At 39.5% G+C, this 19803-nt stretch overlaps 1 protein-coding gene across 7 annotated transcripts; it reads right to left on the bottom strand.

The window, feature by feature from the left end:
• Positions 1-12297: 12297 nt before the first annotated feature.
• Positions 12298-18729, bottom strand: LOC103705039 (P-loop containing nucleoside triphosphate hydrolases superfamily protein). 7 transcript variants are annotated; one of them, XM_008788626.6, is made up of 5 exons: positions 18623-18729; positions 17446-17601; positions 17145-17187; positions 13627-13706; positions 12298-12875 (listed from the first exon to the last, which is right to left on the bottom strand). In XM_008788626.6, the coding sequence occupies exons 2-5, from the start codon at positions 17468-17470 to the stop codon at positions 12463-12465; spliced, it is 561 nt and encodes a 186-aa protein (XP_008786848.2). In that variant the 5' UTR covers positions 17471-17601; positions 18623-18729; the 3' UTR covers positions 12298-12462. The 7 variants fall into 7 exon arrangements, with proteins under 7 accessions (XP_008786848.2, XP_038970669.1, XP_038970670.1 ...); XM_039114741.3 differs by having other exon boundaries at positions 17446-18507; positions 18623-18720; XM_039114742.3 differs by having other exon boundaries at positions 17446-18483; positions 18623-18720.
• Between the last annotated feature and the right edge of the window lie 1074 nt (positions 18730-19803).

Here is a 19803-nt window from a genome sequence, read left to right as displayed (position 1 = left end):
AGGAGCTGGCTACGAATCTTTTTCCCTCCATCGGTGGAGAGTTTTCTGGCCTGCAGAGGGGCAATTTGGAAGTTGGGGACAGTAGTTTTGTTTTGGGTGGGAGGGGGGGGGGGGGGGAGAGAGAGAGAGAGAGAGAGAGAGAGAGAGAGAGAGAGAGAGAGAGGAGGGATTTGGTTGGCTTGATAGACGCCTGAAGCCACTCTTACCTTTCATCCCTTCTCTTTTTTGGTTTTGGTCTTGGTTTTCCTTCCCTCACATTACTCCTGATCCAGCTGGGCCATCCGGAAGAAAGATAGGGGGATTGGAGATGGACGTCTTGGAGGGTGGAGATTCTTTTAGTTTTCTCCTCTCGGTTTCTTCTCCCCTCTTGGGTGGTAGAGAGAGAAAAGGAGGGAGGGGGTTGAATGGCTGCTGTGCCGTGATGTTGCAGTTGCTGCTTGGGTACTCACTTGAAGGGGAGATGGTAGGATGGGATTTTTATTAATTTGATGGAGTGAATTTCCTATAATGACCCTACTTTCTCTTATTGAGAGGTTTCTTTATGGACAAATTCTTTTCTTTACCTTCACCATGAAGTGCCATGGGATGACCTTTTCCTATTCGGCTCTTGCTTGACATGGTAAACAGTATTGCCAAGCATTATCTCAGTTATTTAATCAGTTTCATGGCCCTTCATTTAGAATAATTACTTTTATGTGCTTCCATTCAAGAATTATATTAAATTGAAAAGGCTTCTTGTCTATCTTTGTTAGATTCATGGTTGAAATAGTATACTTGATAGCTATCTATTTTCATATATTTTTTTAAGTATTTTATATTTATTAAAAAATTATTATTAAAAAAAATTATTATTAAAAAAAAGGCCTCATTCATTGGATTCGCCTTAGGCCCCAGAATGTATTGAGCCGCCCCTGTGGCCATCTCAAGGTGAACTTTGATGGTTGCGCTACTGGTGATGGAGATAGAGCAGGTGCGGATTTCATGATCAGGAGTCCTGACTCACAGGTCATTGCTGCGGGCGGGCGATGCACAAATGGACTGACACCTATAGGGGCGGAGCTCGGGGTAGTATGGGAAGGCATCTCCTATGCGAGATGGAGGCTGAAAGCGGAGCGCATCATCCTTGAGGGCGACTCGGCTACGGTGATCAATTGGTTATGGGAGGAGAGGCGGAGAAGGGATAAGAGTCCTCTACTCGGTGATATCTGGTGGATGGTGAGAGACTGCAGTGCCTTCGGGCAATGCATGTGTATAGGGAGACGAGCAGGGCTGCCAACTAGATCGCCGCCTATGCAGCACATTATTGTAGAGGGGTTCTCTGGACCGACCAGGATATCCCTCCTCCATAGTTCAGCTATATTGTTGCTCTTGATTTTGTTGGTTGTACCTATACTAGACTAGAATGAGCAGTCATTGTATCAAAAAAAATAAAAAAAATTATAGACTTAGGAGAGGTTTTCAATTTTGGTTTGAAGTGGAGGAGAGCGGGAAGGAAAGAAATGGTCAAGAGAAAGGGATGTGGAACTATTTGCCTAATATGAAAAGAGACAAGGAACGACTAGTTTGGTGAGAGGTGATTGTGTCAATCATCATGCATGGCCGATATGGAAGGCAAGGTGAAGGTTGGGAAGGCGATGGCGGGGGCTGCCGTGGGTGAGGGCCGGGCGCAGCCGGCGGGGACGAGGAGCCGGTTTCTCGGGCGAAGCTTGGGGGTTGGGCGACCCATTGGGTCTTGAAAGCAGAGGTGGAGAATCTCCAGCTCTTCACAACAGTTCTCGAGCTGCCCGAGGAGCCAATAGAGGCATCACGGAAGGAGTGGGACGCTCTGCTGGTGGTGGTCCGCAGCCTCAGCCGCCGAGTGCCAGCGAACTAGGTGGCCAGAGATGTCGCGACCCGGGGGAAGACAGAGGTGGAGGTGGTGGCGGTGCCCCTTTCCGACAATCACCTCGCTCTGAGGTTCCAATCAACGACGGATTAGGACCGGGCCCTCACCGAAGGGTTTCCGACTTTATACTGAGGTTGGATGCCGTGAAGACGGCAATGGTCTGGATCGGCTCCCCTGGCTGCCGATAGTCTAGATCTGGCTCCACGACTGAGCTGGTAGATTTGTTCCCGCCATTAATTTTTCCGGAGCTAAGGCTTGGTTGCATTTTTGGTTGGAATGCTCCACCGGAACCTACATATTTTACCTTCCAAGCAAATGCTGGCGCTCTATCCAATGGCCCATTGAAATTAATTTTAAGCCCAGTCCATTCTGTGCAACGCACGGCAACCACGCAGAGCTTGTCTAAGGAGCCACTCTAAACAACCGGGTCAAAAATCGCCAACTGCGTGCCACCCCGCGGCACCTCTCATCGCTTATAACGACAAAAAAAACACAGCGCGGAAAAAAAGAAGAAGCAGGCAATGGATATACAAAATATGTTTGAACAAGAACATGCAAATTAAGTGCCATGCTTGACGCTACCATCACGGTATCACGTGAGACTTTTTTAAATGACGTGCAGATAACAAATGGGAGCAATTTACTTAGACTTATAAGTGGGTCGCACTAAAATTGCACATTGTATTTGATGCTTGATGAACTATAGTGTGATATTGGACAAACATTACATAATAAAATGCATGATTGCATGACTGTGGCATGAGCATTGGGTTGTGTTGGGGGAAAAAATGGACCACCCCACAAGTACAATTAAAGCACCCAAATCCAACATCAAGACCGAGCTCATGCAGGCCGAGCCGAGCTCATGCAGACCGAGCTCAGAAGATCGAGCTCATGCAGACCGAGCTCAGAAGATTGAGCTCATGCAGGCCGAGCCGAGCTTATGTAGACCGAGCTCAGAAGGTCGAGCTCAAGCAGGCCGAGCTCATGCAGGCCGAGCTCAGAAGGCCGAGCTCAAGCAGGCCGAGCTCATGCAGGCCGAGCTCAGAAGACCGAGCTCATGCAGGCCGATCTCAAAAGACCGAGCTCGTTGTCCACATGCTGCGGCCACGCCCTGCGGCAGTCTCACCGCATCATGCTTTGCTTTCCGGCCACGCCACGACACATCAACCAGGGACCATACCCTGCTACGAATCAACAATTAATGCGCATGGTCTCCACGGATCTTTGGGTTACTCAAAATTTCAGGCCATCCATGGTAACTCATCGACTCACTCAACTACGTCTGGTCACCCACAATAACTCATTGACTCCAGTCCCGTCCTCCACGGTAACGCATTAATTCAGATGACCACACTCAATTATGACGGTAACTCATTTAATTTGTCCGGTCACATCACAGGTAATACAGTCCATCTCCTTCTCCAAAATTAAGCTCCCCTCTGACTTAAGCATCGGAGGGCCGACACCGGAAACCCCGGCCACCGGCTTCTTTCAGGATCCCGGAGGATGCCGTCCGCCGACGCGCCACCAGCCAGAGCTCCTCCTTCTCAGCCAGTGGTCACCCCCGGGTTCAATTTTCAGCAACATGTTGTATTACAGAATGTATCCCATGCATCTTGATGTATGATTTGTACCACACCAATTTTTGCTAACTATTTCTCCACTTTTCTACTGCGTGTCTATCACTTTTCAGTTGAATTTTAAGAAAAAAATATCTTATCGAAAGTTAAAAGGGTAAAAATGTCATGATGCTTTCATCTCCAAATCATCAGATCAGGCACATATACAAATTAATTTGACCTGTGATTTTTTTGATGAGCTTTGCCACACAAGTACATGACTTTACAGCTTGATGTGGCCACGAACAGTTGTATATGCAAGGAAAATATCCTATTAACTCTTGGGGTTAGCATAATATATGGAGATAGTTGTCTCTTTAATGTAGCTATCTCTACATATAACGGGCTTGTGCATAACCACATCCATGGTCTTCTTAAATGGATTCAATAAAATAACATATTTGATGCATGAAATTAGATGCTATAATGCTATTTGCATGAGGCCGGCAGCTATATATGTTATTGTGAGGTGCAGTTTCCATCGTATAATAATGACTCCAAACATTTTCTTAGAGTTTTTTTGTTTTATATCATTCTAATCCATATAAAATGTGGATTTGTGCATATAGGCGAAATGTATTGTATAGATTGAAGAAAAGAATATTTAAGATATTAGAGGAAACTGATAATTCGAAAATTTTATAGAATGTTTTTCAATAGGCAACGATACAGAGCTCTAAAATTTGAACATCCAGAATCACCCTAAAGGCTTCAGGCTCGCTACTCCTAGCTACCTTATGTATCTGGAAAAAAAATGTGAAGCAATAGTTTTTTCCGCTTATCCAGGTGGGCTCTGATCCAAAATCAATTTTTTTAAAGAGCGGGTGTTTGAGTGTCGGAGCTTCCACTGATTGTGCCCTCTCCAAGTTTTTTTATCTCTAGGAATCTCAGCTAGGATAGAGATTGTAAATCCTTCCTATCGCACCCCTCATCATCTTGCATGCCGCCGACCACAAATCCTTCAAGATGGTTAAGATCTTTTAATTTGCCTATTCCCTTTGGTACATAGCTCACTCGAGTTGTTCCTCCGAGACGAAGGCATCTTAGATTGCACAATTTTGTGATGGCCTTGAGGAGAGCATGTAAGTACCTACAATTTGAGAGGTTCAATATCTGCAGCTTTACGAGGCATCTGATGGACACCGGCAAATTACTGACGCTCGTCCAGATCTAAATGTCTTAGGTGCAAAAGATCTCTTATAGAGTTTGGAAGGCTCTCAATTCTCGTATCGTTTATTGTTATGATTCGTAGAAACCGCAGTCTCTCAAGAAGTTTATTCTCTATTATCTTTGTCCCAGGGCTTATTCGGAGCATTAGAGTCCTCAAGCATTTCTGTTGTTTTATTGTATTCGGGACTTGTACTATCTCTCCCATGTTTGCCATTGACAAGTGATGGATTTTAGTCAAGGGGTTTATGTTAGGGGATTGCTCGCCGCCAAGAAAAATGCTCTCATCATCTATCAAAAAGAGAGCAAGGGAACGTAGCAGATCATGCATCAATTTCCAACATCAGGGGAGCACCGATTCCTCCCATTTAACTCCCTACAACGGTCCTCTGCTAGATCTTCCATAAGTGTATGCTTTCGTGCTGGTTGTAAAAAGTTCCTTCAAATTAACTCCCTAAAGCAATCCTTTGCTGGATCTTTCATAAGTGTATACACAGGATTATTTAAGTAGTGCTGGATGGTTGGTATTTAATTATATAATATTTGTATTTACTCTATTATTGATTGTTTGTTGTTTTCAATCTTTACGTTATTCACGTTGTCTCGCTGAGTTGTTGGGTCATTCCACTTTGTCAGCGTCCTTCCAAAGTTGTATAATACTTCGTACTTACTATAGGGCACCACAAGGATGGACAGACTCAAAGAACGGTCTGCATTATAGTAGTAGAGGTAGGAAGACACCGTTTGAGCTCACTCATTTAAATAAGCGTTAATACTTGATTTATAAACAGCTCAACATGACATGCCTCTCCAAAATGTCATCAGACGAGAAAGGATGACCCATCGATCCCTTTAGTCTTCACGCTACTTCTGTTAAATCTCTTTCTTTATTGGGAGTAAACATGAGCTTAGTCGGTGGGATCATCAGAGCTGTCTGATTTTATTCCAGGATTTTTCGTCATAGGATTTTTCCTGCGTTGTTTAAGGGGGCAGCTGCACGGTAAGGACGGCGGAGTCAAGGTCGATGCCACAACTTTCTGGATTAACGGCCAACGCGACGCATTTTCTTGTACAAGAAAGCCAGTTAACGGAGGACTCACACCCCCACCATGTGGAAGAAAGTCCTGTGCTAGTGAGCTCACCACATGTTCGAGAAGAATCTGAAAATTTTCTTTTTATTTTTGGTGGCCGAGTCACCGAGGCATTGGATCGACACGGCCCATTTCATGCGTTTGGGTACACGTAGGTCCGCGGCATGTCTCATGCACTCGAAGAGATAGACAATTACGATCTCTTTTAATTGAATAAGTTTTAGATGCATATAATTATTTAATTATTTCTTATATATTTCAAACACATTTCTTTATTTAATGATAAAAAATAGAGCATCACTCAAACTCAAAAAAACAAGTGTCTGCCTGGTTGTTTTATAGTTCGGTCCGAGGGTTAAATTGCTTCGTGCATGAGAAAGATTCGTGTCGTGTAGTGCTTAGGAGCACTAGGAGTGGTGTTGGAGGAAGGCTCAAAAATTGTTGTATTTATGAATAATGATTCTCCCTCTTGATCTTGGGTTGTCGACGGATGATAGCTATTCTACATTTTCTTGAGATGGCACATGTCTATAGAGATGGCGGATGTCTATAAAGACGCAAATAGTGCTATTAATGGGATAGTTTACAAATGAGACCTCATACCAGGGTAACCTTGAGGGAGTTTATCTCTGCTGCTCCTCTCCAGCTTAGGAATTTTTTATTTTCGTATTCTCATGGATGTATTCATATCAACACTGTGTATATATCCATTCCAAAAAAAAAGGGTATCTGTTTCTTTGAGAAGAGAGACAAATAGAATGATATGGTGCTGAGGACAAACTAAAACATCATTTTGAGATCTTTTATCTTCCAAAGTATATAATATATCCATTCCAAACAAAACATTTCTTTTCTTAAAAACGTGGATAAGTGGAATGATGTGGTGCTGCTGAGGACAAACTAAAAGATCCAACCCTAGTTGAACAAGGAGACAATCAATTAATGATAAATTAGATTTTTTTTTAACTTTTAAAGTAATATAAACCAGCGAACACATGTCACTCGTGTTTTACTTATAAAGGAAAGAAATATTTGATAGAGGACTATAATTCCATCAAATTCCGTAGGATGCAATTTTAGAAAATAAAAGGACGGCAATAAAATCTAGTGGGATGCAAATGAATTAATTGATCAGATAATTATCGTATATACCAGCCAGAGCACCTATCCACTTGCTTATGTCCAAATTTATATGGTAATTAAATATCTAAGAGAGAAAGATGTGCTAGGACTCTCCAAAGTTGTATGCTGGCTTCGAATCCAACTCGACTAACTCAAACATGTTCACAAGTTGATTGACAAAATCCCCCAACCAACACCTTCTTCTAGAACGCCATCCTCTGCACTTGTAGGATTTCCAGCTCCCATGCACCAATGGCCTGAAGCCTTCCCACCACCTCACCGAGGCCTTTGCGTTCGCCTATTGCTTAGCCTAAAAACCCACACCATTATTCATCATAGCCTAAATATTCCGAAGCAGAGGATGGCCCTCTACCGTCATTGGAGCCACTCTGGATCCAGCCAATCACGGTGGCCGAGTCATCCTTCAATATGACTGAGCTAGCCTGCAGCAGGATTCAGGTCGGTCTAACTGAAAAGCAACACGCACAGATACACCTCTACAACCCTCATTTCTTCTTTTTTTTTTTTTTTGGTTCGTATTGCTTTTTGTGTGTTGCTTTATGGTTGGATCTGGCTCCACGGCTGAGCTGGTAGATTTGGTCGAACTATTAATTTTTTAGGAGCTAAGGCTTCGTTGCATTTTTGGTTGGAATGCTCCACCTGCACCTAAATATTTTACCTTCTAAGCAGGTGCTGGCGCTCTACCCAAGAGCCCATTGACATTAATTTTAAGCCCAGCCCATTCTGTGCAACGCACGGAAGCAACGCAGAGGTTTTCTAAGGAGCCACCCTAAACTACCGGGTCAAAAATCGCCAACCACGTGCCACCTCGTAGCACCTCTCATCGCTTATGACGACGAAAAAAAACACAGCGGAAAAAAAATGCAGGCAATGGATATACACGCTACCATCACCGTGTCACGTGAGACTTTTTTTAAATCACGTGCAGAGAACAAATAGGAGCAATTTACTTAAAAGTCTTTTAAGTTGGTCGCACTAAAATTGCACACTGTATTTGATGCTTAATGAACTATAGTGTGATATTGGACAAACATTACATAATAAAATGCATGATTGCATGACTGTGGCATGAGTATTGGGTAGTATTACAGGATGTATCCCACGCATCTTGATGTAGGATATGCACCACACCAATTTATGCTAACCATTTCTCTACTTTTCTACTCCGTGTCTATCACTTTTCAGTTGAATCTTAAGAAGAAAATATCTTATCAAAAGTTAAAAGGGTAAAAATGTCATGATGCTTTCATCTCCATATCATCGGACATATATATAAATTAATTATGACCCGTCAATTTTTTGGATGAGCCTTGCCACACATGATACATGACTTTACAGCTTGATGTGGCCACGCACAGTTGTATATCCTATTTACTCTGGGGTTAGCATAATATATGGAGATAGTTGCCTCTTCAATTAATGTAGCTATCTCTAGACTCTACATATAACATACTCGTGCATAACCACATCCATGGTCTTCTTAAATGGATTTAATAAATTTACATATTTGATGCATGAAATTAGATGCTATAATGCTATTTGCATGAGGCCGACGGCTATATATATTATTGTGAGGTGCAGTTTCCATCGTATAATAATGACTCCAAACATTTTCTTAGAGTTTTTTTTGTTTTATATCATTCTAATTCATATAAAATGTGGATGTGTGCATATAGGTGAAATATATTGTATAGATTGAAGAAAAAGGTATTTAAGATATTAGAGGAAATTGATAATTCTAAATCTGTCTCGCGATACAGCTGTACTATTGCCCACAATAATACGAAGCCACAATACCAATTCATAACAAAGTAATATTTGAGAAGCAGGGATTTCAAAATTCTATCGGTTCTTTAAGAATCCACAGAAACAACTCACCAGATGAGTAAATCATAGTAAAGAAATCTAAGAAAGCTTACAAGAATGAAATATTGGAAAAACTAGAGGCTCAGATTCACCGTTTAATCCAGCAAGCGTTATATTATTCGTCTACGACTGCTGCAGCAACTACAAACGGTTGCCAGCAGACCATCCAAGATTTCCTCGCCGTCAGTCGGAGCCATTTCTTGATTCCCAATGCAGCAAAACCCAGATTCCAAAATCATCATAGCCCCTTCAAATAACCCTAAAGAGATGCCCGATCTTCGATTTGGAAAACAAGAAAGAAGACGGAGAAAAAATGGAGAGAAAAGAAACAAAAAAAAAACCATCATTGCGACCATCACCCACCAAGAAGAACAAGAGCAAGAACAAGAAAAAAGAGAAGGGCTCCAAAAATCATGAGCTAGTAATCAGAGGCTCATTAGACTTCTTGAATCCATCGGACATGACGATCTCTTCTTCTCCGGTGATTTCTTCATCTAACAATGGCTATAAGTCGGTTGCCTACAGAACAACATGCCTTCCAGAGTTGCCTCGCCTACCGTTAGAGAAGAAGGCATACAAAGAAGAGGAGGAGAAGAACAGTACTTCCGAGTCTCCGATCTTCGATCTTCGCCTCACTGTACAAAGAAGAAAAGAAGAAGAAAAAGAAGAAGAAGAAGAGGGAAAGAAAAAGAGCAGCCTGGAAGGGTAACTGAGAGATCTCACCTCCTCTCGCGAGGACGGAGCCATGAAGGAAGAGGGGGATGTTTTCGGCAATCGGATAGGGATGGCCCTTATATAGTGAGAGCATGCCTATCCAATACAAACGTTGCAAATCTTGAGGCCGCGACACTTCAATCTGCTCAGAAGCCTAATCCAACAAACATGGCTGGCCTAATAACTCAATAAGATCAATCCATTAGCCTATGTTAACGGGGCTAACTTATTAATCAACGTTAATATAAACTAATCTGACATCAGGATCCAATGCTACCAACTATGCTGTCGTAATATTAGGAGAAAACTTTAGCGTAGATAACTATGATGGATCACATGCAATTCATCTAGGACTCTTTCCTGATAGGCTCGTTTATCATACCACAGTTTCTATAAATCTTGTACTTCTCACCATGGATCAGATTGTATGGGCCTACTTTTCAACTTGTCGATCTCATTGTGCATTATAGTTCTTGCTATTTACATGGTGTGCATCTCAAAAGTGGTTAAAACCAGGTGAAGAAGACAAACACCAACCAAACCAAGGGATGTAATTTTGGTGAATTCTAGGATGATGGCTACTAAAAGCTATATGTTAGTTTTAAAAATTCTCATGTGCTTTTGGTGCAACTCTTATCATTTCAAATAAAACAATAATATGATTAAGTATGACTTTAGCTAATTCAACATACTCTCCTTAAAGATTTGACTTTGTCATACATGAACTTCAACCTACTTATTATTAGGCTTTCCTCTCCTCAATGATGGAGAAATAATTCGTGAAATGATGGAACAAATTTGAAGCATATAAAATTACTCCACAGTTAAGTTCTTCAATAGAACATCCGATAAACTAACATTGATAGGAAACGACTAGAGAGTTTTAATTTGGCCGTCATGGAGTGAGAAGAGATGAATCAACTGCACTATGACCATATAGGGCAACATGAATGATGTGGTCTTTCGATCTCAACTCATGGTCAAACACTTGTGAGGAAGCCCAAAACATTGCAGTCATTAAGGTTGGTAACCCAAGCCTCCAACTCAATAAACCTCTTGGCCTACAACGATAATATTAGTTCAATGCTGCGCAAAGGAAAACAACTTCATGTAGACCTAATCATTTGCCAGTATCTCCTTTGATGACATTGCTATATTAATATTCATCCAAAAAGCAGAAAAGAGTTTGTGAGCATTCTTAGAGGCATTGTTTCTCAAAGAGAACATTTTGGACAAATAGCTCGGAGGATCTCAATCATGGCTATCAATTGAACCAACATACACCTTCTTGATAGTCTTTTGAATAGTCATTGTCATGCCCCAAACCTAAGATTGCGAACCGAGGGTCGTGACAACCGTTGCATACAAAAAAAACTCTCTCCATAAGCATACAAGGCATTTTATCACAATATTGTGAACAAGTAGTAGAATAAATTTAAAATTACTAAAAGCATAATTCAATTAAACACCAAATTAAACTAAGGAATAAAGTTTTAAAAATCCTTTTTGTCAAACACACGTCGTCAGATTGGGTATCGTAAAGTTCTGCCGGCAGCAATTTTTGCTTTGGTTCCCTGCATGCCAATTAGGTTACCAAATTGGTTGCAATAAAACTATGAGGCAGTTAAAAATGACAAAATTTCCGAACGGAAACAAAACTGCTAAATTTCATCACAAGGTAGTAAAAATGCCAGCGTCGAACATGTACAGACTATTATATATAATCGCTTTGCTAAAATGTCAGAATTTCAAAAATAGTATAGAACTACTTTACATACAGCGCCTTTTAATTAATGCACAGACTCAGCTACTTCAAAAATATATATGAAAAGAATCCCCAATAGAATTCCTATTAACAAGTACATATGCAACATGGAGTAGATCATAATGAAGATATTTTGCACCTGGATCTCCTTGATGATTGTTAAAACTGGTCATACACTTTCAGCTAGCCAGCTATTATAAAGAATCTACAGATTGCTGAGAATTCACTATCATCTAGCTGCTTTTGCCGCTCCTTATCACAGAATCTGGATGCTAGCTGCCAGCCTGTACAGAAGAAATCCTTGGGAGATCTTGGTGAATCACTCGAAGGCACTTCTTAAGCGAGCAGCAAGCACATTATCTGAATGTTCGTCGGAGCCTGCCTCATCAACTCTGCCTTCTTAATTACTCTCCCCATGATGGTGCAGATGTTGGTGTTCATCCTCCTTTCTATTCTCCTTCATCAAAGAAATCGCATAAACAGAATGCTCTTTGGGGCCATCTTCATTACCTTTACTCGCTGATTCACTGTCATCCTCATGGTGGGGATGCTGACCACCAGTTTCGTTTTCGTTGTTGTCGGGAGGAGAAGGCACATCATCTGTATGACTGTATCAGACTTTATTGCTTCTGCTTCTTAATTCACCTCCACCCTGATGGAGCGGATGCTGCGCCTCACACTCCTGTTCATTATTCTCAGTAGCAGCAATCCCATTAACACAATGCTGTTGGGTCCCGTCTTCATTCTCCTCTTCATTATCTCTCGGAGAAGAAAGCACACCATCAGAATACCACCGGGAGACATCTTCATTACCATCACTTCTTATTACAACTCCACCAGAAACACCATAATGTTGCTCCTTGATCAGTTCATCATCCTCCACGAGCTGAATGGCGGATCGAATGGTATCATCCACATCATGGCTATTGCATTTATATTTGTAGTCAACAAGCTATGCTTCAAATAAATTTCATGGTCTCATTGGATAATGTATTGATTTTTCAACCGGTATTTAAGCCAACTTCAAAAATATTGAGGCAAATCTTTAAATGACAATGCAAAAATGGTTCCATACTTATCTATATTATATCAATGCTGCACGACAAATATATTACTTGATGAAAAAGATAAATAATGCACTTAATCCCAGCACCTTTACATTCAATTGCAATGCCTCATATATATACTCCCTTTTTTATCGCATGGAAGTCATGCCGTCCTTAAAAGAACTAGAACCCTGTCGACAATGGCCTCAAGGCTCATAGTGGCATCAGCCTTTGCAATTCCTTCAGCCTCGTCAATCTGAAGCAAATCCAACTGTGACTGTAGTAGGCTCAGAGGCATGAAGTGCATCCCTTCCTCGGACCTTCTCTTCATCCTATCAGCAATTACTTCCACTGGAGCCTCCAAACATACAAATTTCACCCTACAGTTAGTGTAATTCCCAGGCTTGTAATCTTGGTCAGCGGTCCTCAGGATGTCTCTGTACTTCTTTTGCAGTGCTGAACAAGTAAGAGTTACCATTTCGCAATCATTTATGTTCTTTCTAATGGCATCGCGAAGCGCTTCGAGCCAAGGAAACCGGTCTGTATCTGAAAGTGGAACCCCATTTCTCATCTTTTCTGCATTGCACAAGAGGGATGATCACTAGATTCTCTTGGGAGAAAAAAAAAATTAATCAACATAGAATTCTGTGGCGACTCAATAAATGATTTGTTGACCAAATAAACAATGTAATGATGAGAACTATGAAACAGATGTGTGGTGAAAAGTAAAGGATTCGAAATGAGGAGGCCGGAAGGTATTGATCGAATAAATTAGAATATAAAGTTATGAGGAAAGAGAATTAGGTGGGATGGTTTTGACTTTCAATTATACTTGAACTTCCAAAAAAGCAAGGCTGAGTTTTGTGCGTTAATGAGTCATTAGAGATTCTAAAAATCTTTTTTAAGGATTAAACAATTAACTTAATACAGTGCATAGTGATTTGCTGAAGAAGAATAAATCTTGCATCATCTTTTATCTTATGACAGCAAACATTTTATATCTTTGTCTCATTGCTATACACCTGGTGGAGATGGTAGCATTAGCCAGGAATTCACCACATAAGATAAAACATAAAAGATGATGCAAGATTTATTCTTCGATTATACATATGGAATTCTTCGATTATACACATTACATTCAGTAGCAAAGGTGTCATTTCATACATGGTTATGCAGTTAACAAATTGCACGTGAATGAACTTGCAATGGCAGAAGCAAGAGAAAAAGCGAGACCGGTATTTTGAAAGAATGTTATTGTAGCAACAAGGTTCTCAGTTTTTGAAAGAACTTTCTAACCTAAACATTCAAACTTATACATCTCAAGTACCTTTATTTTTCCGTGAGTGGAAGTCATCAGCTTCAACAAACATGCAGCCTAATGACTTTGCAAGCATCTGAGCAACTGTCCTGTCAGCATAATACAGATTCGGAGTCATATTTCAGCACAAGGATCATAAAGTTTAAGATTGTTTAATTAAAGAATTAAGCGACTTATCAAAAGAAAGCATATGCGAAAGCAACATAATTGCCACTCAATCTGCAAATGAAACAAAAAACTGTTTGTTAACATTACTGCCAGATTCATACATTTGTTAAGTCAGATGTTATGTACAACTTTCCCTGTTGAAAGGAACCATTAAGATTCTAATCTTATCTCAAAGCTAAATTAACTTTTATAAACAACAGAAAAGGTTGAACACAAGTAGGGACTAAAAATAAACAATTCAATAATAAGCTGGTTATTCCATTTCTTCTCAATATTTTTCCAGAGAAGGTTACAACAGACGGTACTTAAAATGACAGTAACTTTATGCATTTTCTGGCAAAACTCATGCACCATAACATGTATGCTGGCACAGATTTTTATCCAGGGCGATGAAAGAATTCCTGGTTTCACTTCTGTACCAGCTTGGAGTATACCAAGCCTTCTCATTCAAGTGTCTGGATTGTTATTGGGAAGGAGTCACCACCCTGAAAAATAGCTTTCGCCAGAACTTAAATTCAAAATCCATAGGCCCATAGTTATAGTCTATGCACATCACAAAAGCTACCATACTATGTCCATGGAGCATTCCTAGCATTGCAATAGAAAACTCTGGATACACTAGCTTCCTTCATATAAATTTGCACACCATTTGATAAGAGTCCTATAAATAAATTTAGATATAGACATTCAGAACATCTCTCCTTGAAATTTATGAACATAATGATATTACTTTCATTCTGCATCATTTTTCAAATAAAAGAGTGCATGATTAGTATACAGTGCAATGGAAGACATTTCTAAAACTAAAGCTTTCACAAGAATGTCTTTGTACTTGTGTTTACTTCACATTGCATGAAGGAAAACAAGATGAATCAACACCTTTACACTCAAAACAAAAACATGACTTGGAACTTGCTACCTAAGGAGATGTGCATGATTTGTACTTTTAGGATGCATGATATCGCCAAATTTATCATGTGTTTGTTTGTTCAATATACTAAAATTACCACTGAAGTCTACATTAAAGTCCAAACTGAATAGAGGAGATGCAAATGTTATCATTACTTGTTGCATAAAATGGTTCCTTCTATGGCTTTTAAAAGAAAAATATAAAAAAAATAATTAAAAAGAAAAAGATGTTGCAACAGAAAAAAAAAGATTTGGTAACGCCTTATTTGCATGGTTTACCATGGAAGGAGTTCAAAGACATCTTTACTAGATACCAAAGATGTGATCAAAATACTAAGATAGAAATACAATTAAGGAATAGTCCATAAGTAGCATCAAAGCAAGAGCAATGGGAAACATATCTGCTAGTCAGTCTAGAATCTCAGCAGGAAAAATGCTCAATAGACAAGCATTTATATATATATATATATATATATAAAGGTAATACATCTAAAACTTTTAGACTAATTACGAAACAAAAATTCATAAACATAGCCTTAGAGATATAGCAGTAATAAATAGCTATAATTATTTTCACAATTGACAAGCTCCTCGAACACATGCTAAATGGAAGTATAGATACATTAATCAAAAGGGAAATTGCTGATTAAGATGCATTGCATTCCAATAACAAAGTAAGAAACACTTTCTTCAAACACTAGAATTATCAAACTTCTTTCGGTTGTATAACACAACAGTTCATTTTCCATGTTTCTCTGAATGGAGAGGATTGGAGGGTCAGAGGACTTTTGCTTCAAGAGAATCACACTTGAAAACCTGGAGCTGGTGAATGAGATGGTATTACAAAATGCAACTGGGTAATATTGTAATAATATTGCACATATATTTGCAAGGAGGTCAAGAATTATATGGTGGAGGTAGAAAATTGGTCTAATGGACTGTTGGAATATATATATGACATCAGGGTGACACAGTGAACTTGAATAATTATTGAAAAGAGAAGAAAAACACAATTGAGGTGGATTATAAGAAATGGTAAGGAACTAAGGATAGATGCATTAAGTTCGTATCAAAATGAAGCACTGTTTTTGACTTCAGGTAGGCTCAAAGCTCGTAAAATTTTGAATCCAATTACAATGGAAAAGTTGACCCCTCTTTAGTGATTGGATCTTGCCTATTAAGCTGATGCTGAAACTCTGATGCATTAAACATGGTGATTTAAGATATCCTAGTTGGTGGTTGTTAGATTTGAGAATAATTAGAACGCAATATGGAAAGAGAAAATCAAATAGAGGTAATAGAATGATCATAGGTATCAAGGTGCAACTCTAGATTGATGTTGGGCCTTTGGACCAATATTTTAAGAGAAGCTAGTAGTTTTAGGCATGATAATCAAAAAAATATTTCTGTCAGGATAAGGATCACAATCCCAAGTTGAACAAGATTAGACCGATTTCCATTTGGTTGCACTTATTTTGTTCCAAGAACCCATTAACTTGGGTTATACCCTTTTTGAAAAAAAAAAATTGCCACTATCCAAAAGATAAATGTGTTTTACACATCAAAACAAGTCTATTTCACCCTCAGAGCAGAATTATACTCCCATGGGGGCTTTTACTAGAATAATAGTGCTTCCATATCCCTTTCGTGATCGCTTTTCACTTGGCAAGATGATTGGGATACAACCCATTTACTAATAGTAACTCTATCCTAAGGTACCAGGAGGTAAAAGGTAGGAAAGGGAAAGAAGGCAATTTTTTAACATACTAATGGTTTGAAGAGAGCGCTTTCTTGATCTAAACTGGTTGGCCTGTGAATGGAGGTGTTAATGGAGAACAGCTACAAAACCAAGGAGAATGATAAAGGGCCGAGTTCATATCAAGGAGGCTACAGATCTTGCAAATTGACCAAGCCCAAAATTAAGGATCCTTTCTACCCATGAATTTTATTAATGGAGAGAAGTTACGCACGATGTTGAGGTGGGAAGCCATGGATATGTTCCACATTCAATTACACCGTAGCATAGTTAGAACCTGATGATGTTGCATAATGGCTTTGACAAATATCTGTGCCTCAGCTTAGCCTAATATAAAGCCCTAGGCATTTGTTCAGAACCCAATAATGATGGTCTTTGAAGCTAACAACCAGTTGTAGCGTCATCCTCCATGCAGCATATAAAGCAAATCAAAATACACATATATGGTGTCTTAATAATGTTTAAGGTTATAGGTTGAGCAAAGTTAAACAACTTACAAACCAAAACTAGGTCTTGGTGAATCCTGCGTTCCAGTTCTATATAACATGTTATCGGTATATATCAAATATTAGCTAAACAATTGTAAAAGGGAATCATATTGCTAAATAACGAATAGCATAGAACATAAATTCACAGAAAAAAAATTAGGCATTAAATTAGTAACACTAAAATGGTGGTAGACAGAAGGGCTTACGATTTGCCGGAGCCACTGACCCCCATGATCACAATTGCTAATCCTGCAATGAAAAACCAAAGGAGTGAGATTAAAATCAAATTGAAACAGATCAACAACAAAATTGATACCATAATCTGGCAAGAAAACACGCAAAATCCCTTGAAAGATTCCCAGAGCGTATATAATCAACATATTTTTCATCCAAAATGTTTGGACCACAATCGATAGTGATCAACAGGAGATCAGGAGAAAGGGTTAAGAAAAAATAAGGCTTCAAGAAATGGGATATCTGGAAAAAGAAGAGAGCAAAGGATCAAACCTCGGTCTTTGGGGTTCGAAGCCATCGAGGTGGCTGAGCTTGAAAGCCGGCAGTCACGAAGAGGGGAAATGGAGGGCTCAGCACAGAGCTCGGGCTGAGCGTGGAACCAGGCACAATATATTCATTGTCTCATGTACGCTGAAGAATGTATTTTTGCTGCATAAACAAGAACGATGGTTTTTGTAAAGGAGATGCCAGATAAGAGTGCTGAGAAGTTCATCTAACATGTGTATCTCTTATGTGCACTCAGCTGAGAAGTTGATAGAAAGCCCTTGGACCGTGAATAGGAATGGTCCATTATCTTCAGCAATCATCTTGCCGCTGCTTCATTTTGCCGCAGTGGAATTTGCGAGGCCAAAGGTTGATCTGGCTCGGCCGAAGCACAGACATGGGGAGGAGAATATGGAGCATCTGAAGCATGGGTTTCCAGTTCAAATTGTCGAGCAGGAGCACGGGGAGTGCCATCAGGTTCCACAGATGGCAAGTGTGGTCTGTGCTCCGAAGCAGGACTGTTGGCCGCGGCACGAAGAGGATCCATGGGCACCAATTCAGGCGTGGACAAGGCATTGGATGGGGAGTAGTTAGTTTGGAAAAGTGGCTGCTCGAAAGCACCCGGCATGCCGGCAAGACAACGGATTTCTTCAGCAGACGAAGGAGACAAAGGCAGTGGGCTGAGGGTGAGGTCCGAGCCAAGGTCTCGACTTTGATGGCGGGGCAAAGGAGGGAGGCCAAGGTGGAGATTCAAACCCAACCCACTCATCACGGCCATTCCTGATGAGAAAAATACCATTTTTTTTTTCTACGACCCTCTCAAAAAGATCTCAGTTCCATCAGCAAAACCCTATATTTTCTCAGACCGAGCTCGCAGAGTGCCAAAACAAAATAATAAAATAAAAATAAAAAAATAAAATTGAAAAGCAAAGCACATCTCCCAAACCCATCCTCAAAACCAGATTTTTGGTCCATCTTTCTCTAACGACGCTCTCTTTTAAGACAAGATCGACCGCCAAAAGAAAGATCTCCGTTAGGATTTGTACCCTGGAAGTGAAGAAGAGAAAATCCCTAGAAAATGGGACAGGGGAACCCAATTCGATCGGACAAGTACGAGAAGAGAAGGGTGACGAGTGAGATTGAGCACGACAGGAGATTAATCGGAGGATTTTGGATGATTTCGTACCTGAATCGCCTCTCCGTCCACGGGTTTCCAGTTCCTCCCCAAAGCCCCGAGGGAGGAAAAGAGTTGCATAGTTTTTGTTTGGGTTGGAGGGGAAGTTTGGCTGTTTGGGGAAGTTTTATTTACTATTATAAAAGTAAATAATAGTAATAAACGGCATTACATTATCTGAGGTTATTATATTATTGGAATCTTTTGTCACTAATACTCATGTAAATGTGCCGTCGAAGAAACACGGATATCTGGAATAATTTTTGGAAGGTAAATGGATTGGGGATTTAATGGCTTAAATCTTATTAGTTGAATTAACTTTTGACATGCATATCAACTCTTTTTCTTTGCTGAACATCAATAATGATCTCCCATTTGATCGATCCATTCATCATAGGCTCGTCGGTAATCAAGTAAACAAGGAAAAACAAAAGCATGAAGCCTATCTTACAAGAAGGAATCCGCCACAAACTCCGTTGTAAAAAAAAAAAAAAAAGAGTATCATACACATATCATCATATTGTATAAAGATAGTTGTTGCATTCGATTTAATTAAAAAGTCTCTTTTTATTATTTTACATGTTTTAGCGTGATGCTCTTGTTTTTATTCATCCTTAAATTAGAAAACATAAATCGAGAGAAATATATATTCATAAAAATATCTTATTTATAAAATTGACAAGCGGCATTAATGTAGAGTCTCACCTTATTGTAACATATTATGATAATGGTTGTAATAATAATTTTAGAATTTCCCACTACTCATTACAAGTATTAGAATAACAAATATTTATTTGGCATCATTATGTCTCAACGATGAGCCACAAAAAAAATAGATATCTTAGAGCTAATGTCTTAATATTTACATGGATAACCCATTCCATTCAATTTTTGGTTGATGGCCTTAATAACTAATAATTTGAAGTATTATATAACTATCAACCTTTTATTTTAATACCTCTGAAAAAATTAGCATTCGTTTTGTACTACAAAAAGTCATAGGGCAACTATTGCAAAAGAATAATTAAATTAGTTTATACATAAAATGGTTAATTATTAACACCAACGGCTAAAAATCTAATGAGAGAGGTATTCATCTAAAAATGGGATAATTTAAAGTATACGTATGTAAATAGTGATTTTCGGAGTAAATATACAATAAACTATATTTTTCTCAAGGAGATATATGCAAA

This window comes from Phoenix dactylifera, chromosome 16 (assembly GCF_051530095.1).
Source record: "Phoenix dactylifera cultivar Ajwa chromosome 16, Ajwa_hap1_PhDact_Kaust_v1.1, whole genome shotgun sequence".
Taxonomy (NCBI): Eukaryota; Viridiplantae; Streptophyta; class Magnoliopsida; order Arecales; family Arecaceae; genus Phoenix; species Phoenix dactylifera.
The sequence above is the reverse complement of the archived record's forward strand: the minus strand, read 5'-3'. Positions and strand labels throughout refer to the sequence as shown.

Bases quoted from the DNA above. Each gene is read 5' to 3' on its own strand.
- LOC103705039 (XM_008788626.6), bottom strand. From the start codon at position 17,470: ATGGCTTCGAACCCCAAAGACCGAG. The intron at 17,188-17,445 runs GTTTGATCCTTT...TTTTCATTGCAG, and splicing joins TTCGAACCCCAAAGACCGAG to GATTAGCAATTGTGATCATG. The intron at 13,707-17,144 runs GTAAGCCCTTCT...TTATGCTGACAG, and splicing joins GTCAGTGGCTCCGGCAAATC to GACAGTTGCTCAGATGCTTG.